Below are 13,946 nucleotides of genomic sequence, written 5' to 3'. Positions count from 1 at the left end.
GTAATAATATGTTTATGTATGGCTATGTATGTGCACATATATCTTTACTTAGAAGATGATGACAGATATATTTGCCCTATATATTTGAACAGTTTATGAGTTTGTCATGAGGGCTATTTTCACTTTTAGAAAGAAAGTCTGAGAAAACTGCTTTGAATAATGATAGATGTACTTTGGGGAAATAACGAAGGGGTCATGCATTCCAAAAATAGCTGATTTTGTATATGTATGAAGTTCATGGACTCACGTTGAATCTGTAATATACCTCTTCCTGGTACCTCTTCAAAAAGCACAATAATTTATTGGAATGGGCTGATTGATTAGAGAGAATGAGAAATCAAAAGATATGTAAGCCTCTTCTCTCACATTGGGTATATCAAAGACCACCAAATGTTCATGCTTAGGAGAGTGCAGTAAACATGCAAAATCCAACAGCTGGATGGAATGGAAAACTTTCTGTCTCATACTCTAATGTACTTCATGTATAGAAATCAAAGCAGATACTTTTTTCCCTTTGACTTTCTGTGGATTTCCAAAACACCAAATAGTTAGTTCACTTTAGTGTGAATCTTATCATAGATTCTGCCAGAAGTCCAATGTGACTGGTTTCACAAGAGTGATGCTTCAAAAGGCATTCAAGTCTTCTCAGTTGAAAACAACCTAGTAGTAGAGCCTAATAACAGTTTGCTTAGGTTAGAATGAAGCTGATTATATTATATTAATTATACAGTTTTTCCTTATTTTTCTTCTTCCATGATAATGCATAATTTTTGCAATATGCAGACATTGCAAAGGACCTAGCGTTGTGGGAAGAAGGAAGATTATCAAGAAATACCACTGGACAATCAACTCATATAATTCCGCTAGATCACCAAGGAAATTTTAAAATTACTGTTAGCCAGGATTCAGGACCAGTTCAGAGTGGGAAAGATATTCAGCTCCAGCTTCAAAGAAACAAATCACCACCATTATCCAGCAACAATAGCCTGCTAGTCTCCAGTGTTACAAACAGTGGACCTCAGTCTTCCAATACACAGACCAACAGATCTTCTGGGCTGCCAACTCCACTAAACAGATCTGCAACCCCAAATACTTTGTTACAAAGACTTGTTTCCCCTAACAACCAAGAAAACAAAGAAGGAACCATTAGTATGCAAAGAAGCCAGTCTTTAATATCAAAGAATCAACTTGGAAGGACCATCACCAGTCCTGCAGGGCATCTTGAAACAACTGGAGTTGCTCTAGGAAATATCACTCAAAGAAGCAGTATGTCTGAAGTAAGTTTTTTTTGAAAAGAATTACAATACTATAACACAGCTTCACTTTATTTCTGTATTAGCTTTATAATTATTCTCTAATGCACTGATCAAGCTTTAAGATTAATTAAAAGCACAAAATATCAGATTATAAGGAATTCATTATTTATATTTATTATTTAATGCTACTTGCTGGTAATACTTTTAATTGCTCCCAAAATTCTATGTGCGGATGTATGTACACAAACACCCCTGCATACATGCTATTTATTTATTTATTATTTATTTATTAATCATACTTATATACCGCACCATCTCCCGTAGGACTCAGGGCGGTTCACAGGCATATTAAAACAATATAATAAATAAGCATTAAAACCCAGTTAAGACTAAATATTATCATGACCTGATCACTAAAACAGTAAAAACCAGTAAAAACCCCATTAAAATTTGCTAAAACATTTTATTCTTAGGCTAGTCCAGCGCGCTGAAATAATAGAGTCTTCAGTTCCCATCTGAAGGTCCGGAGGTTGGGGAGTTGTCGTAATCCCGGAGGAAGCTCGTTCCACAGGGCTGGTGCCGCCACAGAGAAGTCCCTCCCCCTGGGGGTCGCCAACCTACATTGTTTGGTCGACGGCACCCTGAGGAGGCCCACTCTGTGGGAGCGCACAGGTCGTTGGGAGGCAATCGGCGGCAGAAGGCGGTCTCGAAGGTATCCCAGTCCTAAGCCATGGAGCGCTTTAAAGGTGGTAACCAAGACCTTGAATTGCACCCGGAAGACTACCGGTAGCCAGTGTAGGCCGCGCAGGATGGGTGTTATATGGGAGCAACGCGGTGCTCCCTCTATCACCCGCGCGGCCGCATTCTGGACTAACTGGAGCCTCCGGGTGCTCTTCAAGGGGAGCCCCATGTAGAGAGCATTGCAATAGTCCAGGCGGGAAGTGACGAGGGCGTGAGTGACCGTGCGTAAGGCATCCCGGTCAAGGAAGGGGCGTAACTGGTGGATCAGGTGGACTTGATAAAATGCTCCCCTGGCGACGGCTGTCAAATGATCCTCTAAGGACAGCTGATCGTCCAGGAGGACGCCTAAGTTGCGCACTCCCTCCCTGGGGGTCAGTACTTCCTCCCCCGTTCCGGTACAGTCAGCGATGGTGTAAGCTGACTGTACCGGAACGCCGGCACCCACAGCCACTCTGTCTTGGAAGGGTTGAGTCAGAGCCTGTTCCTCCCCATCCAGACCCGCACGGCCTCAAGACACCGGCCCATCACCTCAACGGCTTCATTGGGGTGGTTTGGGGTGGAAATGTACAGCTGCGTATCATCAGCGTACAGATGATAATCCGCCCCGAAACCACGGATAACCTCGCCCAGCGGCTTCATGTAGATGTTGAAAAGGAGAGGCGAGAGAACAGACCCCTGAGGCACCCCACAAGTGAGGCGCCTCGGGGTCGATCTCTGCCCCCCTGCCAACACTGTCTGCGAACGGTCAGAGAGATAGGAGGAGAACCACCGATAAACGGTGCCTCCCACCCCCAATCCCTCCAACCGTCGCAGCAGGATACCATGGTCGATGGTATCAAAAGCCGCCGAGAGATCTAATAGAACCAGGACAGAGGAACAACCCCTGTCCCGGGCTCTCCAGAGGTCATCCACCAACGCGACCAAAGCCATCTCGGTGCTGTAACCGGGTCTGAAACCGGACTGGAACGGGTCCAGATAGACAGATTCCTCCAGGTGTTGAGGAAGCTGATATGCCACCACACTCTCAACAACCTTCGCTAAGAAGCGAAGGTTGGAGACTGGACGATAGTTCGCTAAAACAGCCGGGTCCAGGGAGGGCTTCTTGAGGAGGGGCCTCACCACCGCCTCTTTCAAAGCAGCGGGGAAAACACCCTCCAACAAAGAAGCATTGGTAACTTCCTGGAGCCAGCCTCGTGTAACCTCCCGAGTGGCCAGCACCATCCAGGAGGGACACGGGTCGAATAAACATGTGGTGGAGTTCAACCTACCCAACCTACTTATTCATGCACATATACATTTATGGAATTACTCTATTTTCCTTTTCAGTGTTTGGTTTGCAAATCAAACATATCGGCTAAATGCTTTGTTTTTTAAAAAATATTGGCCTTTGGTCATCTAAAGAAATTTGTATGGCTGCATACGAACAGGTTAGATCTAATGGAGGAAAAATATCCTAAGCAGCCTATAATTTTTTTGTGCTTTAATTAGCAATTTAGTCTCCAATTCTGTATTTTACCATGCATGCTAAGCTGTGATATAAAAAGTACCGGTATATAGAACAATACAGTTCAGAACAGTTTTTATTTATTTATTTATTTATTTATTATTTAAATTTCTATACCGCCCTTCTCTCGAAGGACTCAGGGCGGTTCACAGCCAGATAAAAATACACAATAATATTACAATATAAATACAATTAAAATACAATTAAAAAACTTATTCAATTGGCCGAGATTAAAAATTTAGGATAAATAATAAAAACCCATTAAAAACCCATAAATTTAAAAACTAACCCAGTCCTGCGCAGATGAATAAGTGAGTTTTAAGCTCGCGACGAAAGGTTCGGAGGTCCGGAAGTTGACGGAGTCCTGGGGGGAGTTCGTTCCAGAGGGCGGGAGCCCCCACAGAGAAGGCCCTTTCCCTGGGCGTCGCCAGATGACACTGTTGCGCCAACGGCACCCTGAGGAGTCCCTCTCTGTGAGAGCGCACGGGTCGGTGAGAGGTATTCGGTAGCAGTAGGCGGTCCCGTAAATAGCCCGGCCCTATGCCATGGAGCGCTTTGAAGACGTTCACCAAAACCTTGAAGCGCACCCAGAAGGCCACAGGTAGCCAGTGCAGTCTGCGCAGGATAGGTGTCACGCGGGAGCCATGAGGGGCTCCCTCTATCACCCGCGCAGCCGCATTCTGGACTAACTGAAGCCTCCGGATGCCCCTCAAGGGGAGCCCCATGTAGAGAGCATTGCAGTAATCCAGACGAGACGTCACGAGGGTGTGAGTGACTGTGCACAAGGCATCCCGGTCTAGAAAGGGGCGCAGCTGGCGCACCAGGCGAACCTGGTGGAAAGCTCTCCTGGAGACGGCCGTCAGGTGGTCTTCAAAAGACAGCCGTTCATCCAGGAGAACGCCCAAGTTGCGCACCCTCTCCATCGGGGCCAATGACTCGCTCCCAACAGTCAGCCATGGACTCAGCTGACTGTACCGGGATGCCGGCATCCACAGCCACTCCGTCTTGGAGGGATTGAGCTTGAGCCTGTTTCTCCCCATCCAGACCCGTACGGCTTCCAAACACCGGGACAGCACTTCGATAGCTTCATTGGGGTGGCCCGGTGTGGAAAAGTACAGCTGGGTGTCATCAGCGTACAGCTGGTACCTCACACCGAAGCCACTGATGATCTCACCCAGCGGCTTCATATAGATGTTGAACAGAAGGGGCGAGAGAATCGACCCCTGCGGCACCTCACAAGTGAGGCGCCGCGGGGTCGACCTCTGCCCCCCGTCAACACCGTCTGCGACCGGTCAGAGAGATAGGAGGAGAACCACCGATAAACGGTGCCTCTCAATCCCAGTCCCTCCAACCGGCGCAGCAGGATACCATGGTCGATGGTATCAAAAGCCGCTGAGAGGTCTAATAGGACCAGGGCAGAGGAACAACCCCTATCCCTGGCCCTCCAGAGATCATCCACCAACGCGACCAAAGCCGTCTCCGTGCTGTAACCGGGCCGGAAGCCGGACTGGAACGGGTCTAGATAGACAGTTTCCTCCAGGTGCAGGGGAAACTGATATTTTTATCATTTAGTTCCCTTGTTTTGCAAATTAGAGGCCTCTAGTGCCCAGTTTTCCATGCCCCATTTCTAATAGATGAAATGCTTTAAAACTCTTCTTTTCTTTATGGAAGAAACCACATTATAAACATTTTTAAGGCAGGGATACATGAAGAATTTGGCAAAGACTTGCATGTCAGCTCTGAAGTTCTTTTTGTAAAAAGTCCAAGGTTTTAGTTTTGCTATCCTGTCTGAAAGAATTATAAATTGCCTGATGATCTGAACACTTGTACACATACCCTCAGCTCTGTTGGCATGGAAAATGCTATAGCAAACTTGCAGGTGTGTTACATTACTAGCTTAGTTCAAATTTGAACCAAGCAGTATAACATAGATAAATGTTTTTGCTATTGCTGCATTCTGTGTAAATGAATGCTTTGAATTCTTTTCTACGTACACTTATATACATTTAGTTTTTAGTCTTCAAATATTTCTATAATTGCAAGTGAGACAGATATATCTATACATCATATCATTACTGTTTCCTTCATTCTTTTATGAAGTATAGGTTCTTCATCTCTTCAGACCATTATTCTTTGGAGTCTATGATAGGTCTTAGCACCTGTATATAGGTTAAAGTGGCACTGGAAAAAGTTATTTATGACTGTCACTTTTTCCAGTGTCACCTGCACTTCAAATAGTTGCTTGTGACTGGTACTGACACAATCATTGCACTATTTCCATGTTTGCATGATCAAAATTAGAGTGCTTGGCAACTGTCATTACTTATAACAGTTGCAGTGTCCCAGCATCAAATGATCACTATTTGCAACTTTCCCAGCCTGCTTCCAGTGAGCAACATCAATGGGGTGAATTAGGATTTACTTAATGACCATATGATTCACTTAAAATCAAGGTCATCTTGGAGGGGCTGCGACCCACCATCTTCCCCCAGAATCTTCCCTTATATTTGCAAGCTGATGAAGATCTGCATGAACAATGACATTGCCAAGTGCCCCAAATTTGACATGATTGTTCCTATTCTGGAAAAGATCCAGGAGAAGTGAGGGGCCCATCCCACTGGCTGGCCTTAAGTGCCTTCAGGAACAGCCAAGGACCAGAGCAGGGACTCCCTGCACACGGTATGGGTGGGGAGGGCTGCCTGCTAAGGGCAGGCTCCAGAAGGTGACTGCTTGGCCTTGCACTCTCCCTGCTGCCTTCACGCCCCTTATCTCCGGCCACCTCTCGTGCCAAGACCATCCTGCACTCCCACCTGGCTGTGCTATACTTTTTATCTTTTCTACATAGGTCCAGGACAAAGCCCCCTGTGGCCCAAATAAACAGCTGTCACTGGGCGGGGGGGGAATAACATCTTCATGATTCACTTAAAAACAGGCAAACAAGTTCATGAAATCAGGTGTGAGTCTCTTAACCACCACCTTGCTTAATAATGGAAACTGGCCCCAATTGTGGTTGTAAGTTGACGACTTACACAATATATATTGCATTGACAAGAAAACATCTGGATAACATGCTTTCATTTTCTAGTTTGCTGTTTTACCACTAACAATTAAAGATTATTTTATTTTGTTTGAACATTGGTTTATTTATTTTAATACCCGTCTTTCTTCCTCATGGGCATAGGGAAAATTAAAGCAAACTTGTAGAAAAAATATCAGGATTATGTCTCAGGACATTGCAAATATCTTTCAGTCAGGAGGTTGCATAAAATTGTATATTGGCTTGGAAGTTACTCTCTAATCATTCTGAGCATAACTGTCTTTTTCAGTGAGTTTGATCACATAATTTGCCACCTTGTTTGCTGTCAAAAGACTGTGCAACCTGCCTTCTCCAGTACCACAGCTCAAACAAGTTAATTTTTTCTGTCTAGTTTGTTCATAGTCCAGGTTTAAGTATAGCTCAATTCATAAATTCAAAAGAATCAACATAAATCTAATTTGATTTTTTTAAGATGAAAAATTGAGTGTACTAGTGAAGGATGGATAGATAACGAGAGTTTCTGAATGAAAGACATTTCTTAGTAATGTCAAAAATGATTTTTGAGGAAAAATAAACAGGGAGGAAAGGATAGAAATGTAAGAAACTATCATGAAAAGGAAAGACAGCAAAATGACAACTACAACACTTGTAAGCAGAAGTATTAAGAGAATAGTTTTACTTCCAACAAGGTAAATGGTGATTAGATATAAAGAAAGAGAATATAGAAGCTACTTGGAACTGAGTGAAAGGAATTATGTGTAGAATATCACAATGTATATTTATACTGATAATAAGTATGAAATACTATGTTTGATGGAATGATCAAATGAAAAAGACTAGGGATGAGAACACACATGTACAAATGCTGTGAAAATGAAAATGAGACATATATAATGTGTGTAGAAACAAAGCTCAATGAACTTAATCTAGATTTGTTTTAATATTATTTCTCTGAAATTGCTGCTCATTCTCTGAAACGTTTTGGATTTTTTAAGCAGAGTCAAGTCTTTGCCTTGCTGGTTACCCAAAAAGTGCTTTATAAATCTAAGATGATCATTTTATTGCCAAATAAAAAGAAACATATTTTCTTGTTTCTCTTTCACGAACAAAAATCTGTTCAATAAAAAGAACTCACAGCACAGTTTACAGCACTCCAAACAATATAGAACTAGTGGCTAGGAGCTCATCCTCTTATGAATTCTGCATTGCATTTGCAGCAGGGCCCCATGGTGTGAAATCATGTCCTTCCTGAGTAGTTTTAAAATGTGAGCTATTGGCCTGAAAGAAATCTGGATTCTATTATAATTTACATCTGTTCAGTGTATATCAACATTCATTTGTTTGCTACTTTTCTACACAGAGTTGACCTGTCAATGTGTCAGCTTTGTTAGGGATGTCATAAAGATTAAAGAAAGAGTAGAAGGTTAACCATATGAGTTTTACTTGATTAATTAAATTTGCATAAATTTACATATCCTGCATTGCTTTCAGTATATAGAATGCATACCCTTGGGAGTGTATTTGGCTCCATTCAATGTTTAGGAAATTTGTAGTGATCCAACTCTTTTGCCAAGGTTTTAATTGTTAGGTGATCTTGATATTGTATAGCATTTTTAAATTTCTGTATTCTGTTTTTGGTTTGAAATTTTATTAGCTGCCCTCAAGTTTCTGCCTGAGTTGAAAGGTAGATATTACTTAAAGAAATAATAATATGGTTAAACCCAAAAAGTCCTAGATATTCAAAAGTTAGTTCAAGAATTTCCATGAGGTCTCTTGCTAAGTCTCCTTAGAGAATCGCAGCTCTCTACTTTCTCTGAGGTGATGATAAAAGATCTTGCTTTTGAACTCCTTATTTTGTTCTGAAGTGGGGTGTTTCAAGACCTGAGATTTGGATTAGCCCTAAGCTTCCACACAAGTACATATCTAGTGTAATTTTGAGCAGATTCATTCAGCAAGAAGAAAAAGCAGCAGAGTCTTCCTTTTACCCATTCACTCAGTTAAAAATTGCTGTCAGTCTTGTGTAATTTGGGGTAAATATATTAACCCCAGGACCAGGAAGGAGAGGCAGAATTACTGATTTTACTGTCGTGTTTCATAATTTGCTCCTTGCTGCATGCTGTTTTGAGAACTTATATAACCAGAAAGTTAAAAAATAAAGTAAAATAAATATTTTTAGAAAATGGACTTTAAAAAATAGCATAATTACTTGCGTTAGTTATACATCCCAGGGTCTTTCTGTAGTATTTCAATTTGATTTCCATTGCTGTGTTTCATATATAATCTTGTAGATTAGGTAGCTTTTATATGCAGTCAGTTCAACATCTGTTTTGTGAGACTAGAAATAGTTCTTAGACAATTTTACTGATTAATATACGTTTTAAATATCCACAGAATTTCCCTTGTCTCTTCCTGAAAAAACCCTGAAATAGAGGAAGAATATTACTGATTAATCAGGAGTACTTGTAATTATTTTTAATTAAAGAATCGATTTGATTAATTGCAGACCTAATTTTTGTCTTGACTGAATTGATTATTTTTTGTGGCAGGATGACTTCCTACAACAACTTAAGCTTGCTCACCAGCCATGGATTTTGCCAACTGATACTGAAAGTGAAGAAGCAGAGGCAAATCAAGATAAATGTGAGTGATTAGTACCAGATTCATTGCTGGAGATAGAGACCTTGTTTTAATGAAATAATTTTAGTTGTGTACCTTTGCTGGCTTCTAACTTGTAATAGGATTTTTGTCTTTGTTATTTATTTATGGAAATAAATGTCTAGTTTTCTGGTCAGCCTGTAAGGTTGAGAATAATCCAAAAATAATCTAAACTGCATCATTTGTTCTCTGTACCACAAACTGAGACTTATCTCTTTTTAATGAAAGTGTCACATATTCACAGAACAGGGATTAAAAACTACATTGTGACAAAAGCTTTTGATAAACACATTTGCTAAAACATTCTAGATGAGTCAAACAATATTTGAAAAATATGAGTTCAGTTTAGAATTAGCAGATTTAGTTCTAACTGATAAATATTTCACTACCTCCTGTAACAAAACAGTAATACCTTTTTATTTGTCTGACCAGTTTTTGTTAGTGCAGAGATATAATTCATAAACTTGGGTGTATGGTTCTGCTGCTGATAAACACAATAGAGAGAACACATTACATAACGTAGAGAACATATTACATACATTTATGTAATACAGTTTAAACAAGCAGCACGTGTAGTTATCTCACTGTAGAGAGGCTCAATAAGGTATACATGATGATAAGGTAACCCTAAATAAAGTAGGTCAAAATAGGAATTATTCTGACAATAGCATTTGTTTAAAAATCACAATAGCTTGTGATATGAAGAGGAGAAAACTGTGATTTTCTAACAAGATTTTCTTAGCTATTTTTGATGTTATGGCTATGAAAGAACATGCTGCTTAACAGGTACTCATTAGCACCTTGTCAATAGAATTGGAACTATCTAAACATGGCATGTTGAATACAAAAACCCTGTCAGTTTTGTGGAAAAATATTAATGCTGGATAGAATTTAACATAATAGTCAGGTGGTAGCAAAAACTGGAAAAAACTAAGCAAGACTTGGGCCTGGATTGAATCTGAACAGTTTCAGATTCCTTCAGAGAATAGCAGAGCTGTAGGCAAAACTGAAAAGTGCCTCCCCCACCCTTTTTATTTTTAATTCTACAATGGCAAATTCCTTCCTTACTGTGCTAAGACAGTGTAATTGCATGAACTTGTGGGTGATTTTGGAAATACATATTGAATGGAAAAATATTTTAACCACATTGGGAAATTTATACAGATATCATATAAATAACCATTTAAATGTTTTAACGTATCCTGTCAATTTGAAGCATTACAATATAAACAGTTGATTGCGTCTCCCTTTGGGGTAAGCAGATAAAACTAAATGTTTGTAAGTGTCCACAAGGTATGGTTAAAAGGTCAAGATGGTGGCCATGTCAGTGAGATCAAAGCTACAATTGTTTGTTAGGTGCGTCACATTTTCCTTAGCTTAGTGTGGCATCAGAAGCTAGATTTTAGTTTATTATTTCCAACTCTGGGTACTAGTAAATGTATCCTTGCTGATTGTAACAACTTTCAAATTAGAAAGAACATAAGAAAAAATAAGCTGTATTTGTCAACATTGTTCACATTCACTAGGAACAATAGACAATTTGTCTTGGTTAGTAATAACCAATATGGCCATTAGTTTGATTTTATATCTTTTTGTTCTCGAATATTATGGTCTTATTTAATTATTTCTTTTTCCTTGTTTTTGTAATGAGATACTGATTTTATTTTATTATTTTATTTTATTTTATTGTGTGTTGAGGGAGTTGATATAAACATATTTATATAGAATATGCTTTGCAGAAATAATAGCAATAGCACTTAAATTTATATACAGTGCTTTACAGCCCTTTCTAAGTGGTTTAGAGAGTCAGCATATTGTCCCCAACAATCTGGGGCCTCATTTTACTGACCTCAGAAGGATGGAAGGCTGAGTCAACCTTGAGCCACTCAGAATCAAACTCCTGGAATGACCAATGAGTTAGCCTTCTAACTACTGTGACACCACAGCTCAGAAAAGCCATTACTCCTTCCTTCCTCAATATATACAATCTACTATCATAGAATTTTTTTTAGGTTCAAGAAAATATATCAAATCGATTTTTATGTTTTTATTACAATTACAAATTTATGCCAATATATGTGTTTAGCATTTATTTAACATTTTTATTGCTTTATCAGAAATGTTTGAATAAAATGTAGGCAATAAAAATAAATAAGAATATACAGTAAGGAAAGTAGAGTTTTTCAGTAAATATTTGCATTTAGAAATGCCTAATTTTGTTCCCATTGCTATTTCAGACTAACCCACTGAATTTTAAATATAAAATCTGTTTCTTGCTATCACGAACAAAAAAATCTGTTTATTCTAGCTTGAACAAAAGACTGAGAGTGGTAAAACCCCCTTAACTGAAATAACAGCTACCTTCTTACAAAACTTTTAAGGCTGCAGTAGTTTGGAATCTTGATTTTAGCCATATATCAATTTTCATAGTAGACTTTTATTTATTTAATTGGAGGTCACTCAAAATAGGTGGTTCATTGAAAGAGAACAAACATTGTTTGATCTGAGCAATATTGTACTGTGTGAGACATCTGAGCATGGCAAATTGGGTAAAAGAATAAGCCTTTTAAAAATAATTATATGGCTAATAGCAGCCATCTGCTTTTGGAATGCAGTCATTGTGGCCAACCTTACAAGTGAAGGGCAAGTCATGGAAAATGCAGGCTGCCAACATCCAGGTGTTGAAATATTTGCAATGCAGAGAGCCAGGGAAATGCTTGGCAAAGTTTCTAATGCAAATTCCCTGTAAACACTGCAATTGAAGGTCTTATCCATATAGCAAAAATGAGACACAAATCTGCATGGGCATTATATATTTGATTTAGTGTTGAGAGGACTTAAATTTCATAATTTATGATTAAGAACAAAAGAGCAGTAGAATTAATCTTCTCAATAACAGGTGTGTTTTTTTACTCAGCTTTTAATCAATTGAATTCAGTATTCTTCAATTTCAGAATATTACAACAGAAGTATAAAGCAATTTTGGCCATGGAAAAGATTATAGCAAATAAAACAGGTTTTTTTTCCAATAAAAAGGATGCTATAGTAGCCTCAAAACTCTAGCTTCTATTTAAATTATTTGTCTGCCCACATTAAATACTGAATTTTGTTAGAAAACTTTAATCGATTAACATATTCAATTGTTTTTAAGTTTTATATTTAAAATTCTGTGAAAAAGTTATCAATAGAATAATTCTGAATGAAGGATGATGAAAGCAATGTTGCTCCCTAAGCTCTACCCCTTTTGGCTGTATGTGCAATGTTGCTACGCCTGAAGAAAAGAAGTGATGCCAGCATTCCAATGTTGCAGCACTAATTTTATCACACGGACTGTCCTTGGCATCCCCATAGAGGATGCTGAAGAATTTTTCATTTCTGAATGGACACTGAATGGCACCGAATGTTGTAGATTCTGCCTTTCCCTTAAGGCGGAATGTCCTCCCCCTTAGAAATCACATTGGTTTGTTTATGCTGTTAATTACACTGTAAATCAGCAGAATTGAGCTGATTGCAGTAGGTATGAATTTAATAAATGAATAATAAATTGAAGCAGAATCAAAAGCACAAAATATACATGGTGTTTTACCAATCACAAGTTTCCCAACTCATGTGTAAGTTACCCAGTTTGATTTAGGACTGATTTTTTCAGCTAGAGGGACAACATATGTATATTTATATGTACTGTATATGTATATGTGTTTTTGTCTTTTGGAATGCACATTTTTAATATTTTGTCTAATTTTGTTTTGTTCTTGTAAAATTCCTTTTTTTCTTTTTTGGAAGCTTGTATTTTAACTTTCTGAATAAAACAAAAAATTATTGTGACAAAAAATTACATTGGTTTGTTTATGCTGTTAATTACACTGTAAATCAGCAAAATCCAGCTGACTGCTGTAAGTATGAATTTAATAAATGAATAAATATGTTAGAACAAAGGAAGTAGAATCAAAAGCACAAAATATACAAAATAGTGTTGTATTAGGACCAAGGCCAACCACAAAGTATTTAATTCATCTGAAGGGTAATCCAATTTGATTCAGGACTAAATCAAAATCAGAAACTGTATGTCTTCTATTGCAATGAAAATCCTACAGTGACTATATACATTTCCCAACTGAATTGGGTAAAATGTGCAGACATCATAATCCTTTTTAGGGACACAAGCTTCCGGGTATCAAGCAATGGGCTTCTTTTCTAAAAAAACCTGCATTTGTGATTCAGATTCACAATGATGCCTAATGCTGTAGTTTCTCCTATCCTGAGATTGTTGCTGGAAGGCAATCCACAGTTTATGCCAGGTTAGCAAAATCTGAATTGTCATTTTACTTTCTTTTTTCTTTTTGAATGAAATTCTAAAATAAAATTGTCATTGTGATCCCCTGAAAATTGTTTTAAGTTTCAATTAACAGGATGGATTAAACTGAGTAAATGGGACTTCTTCCTATGACTTTCTATGCCTAAATGAGTGGGATGGCATCAGATGATTTCATGACTTCAGCGCAAGAAGAAGGAGGGGCAAATGAAGATGTGACATTATCAGAAAAGCATCAAGCAGTTGCTTCAAAGATATTTTCACTGATTGATTGACTAAGTGCCATCCAGTCATTTTCAACCATCGACTAGTGTCCACATCCTCTATTTTATTTATTTATTTATTTGATTTCTATACCGCCCTTCTCCCGAAGGACTCAGGGCGGTGTACAGGCAAGAATAAAACAGACGGTACAATATACAAATTTAAAATGCAGTTAAA

General features: G+C 38.7%; 1 protein-coding gene across 1 annotated transcript in view; it reads left to right on the top strand.

Moving 5' to 3' along the window:
* C3H8orf34 (chromosome 3 C8orf34 homolog) overlaps positions 1 to 13,946 on the top strand; it is an 83,961-nt gene that overhangs the window by 66,970 nt on the left and 3,045 nt on the right. The window contains exons 12-13 of the mRNA XM_058176745.1: positions 784 to 1,277; positions 9,085 to 9,178. Coding sequence (XP_058032728.1) covers positions 784 to 1,277; positions 9,085 to 9,178 — 588 coding nt within the window. The remainder of the gene's footprint in view (positions 1 to 783; positions 1,278 to 9,084; positions 9,179 to 13,946) is intronic.

The sequence above is a fragment of the Ahaetulla prasina genome, chromosome 3 (assembly GCF_028640845.1).
Source record: "Ahaetulla prasina isolate Xishuangbanna chromosome 3, ASM2864084v1, whole genome shotgun sequence".
NCBI lineage: Eukaryota > Metazoa > Chordata > Lepidosauria > Squamata > Colubridae > Ahaetulla > Ahaetulla prasina.
This window is presented reverse-complemented; position numbering and strand designations above follow the sequence as displayed.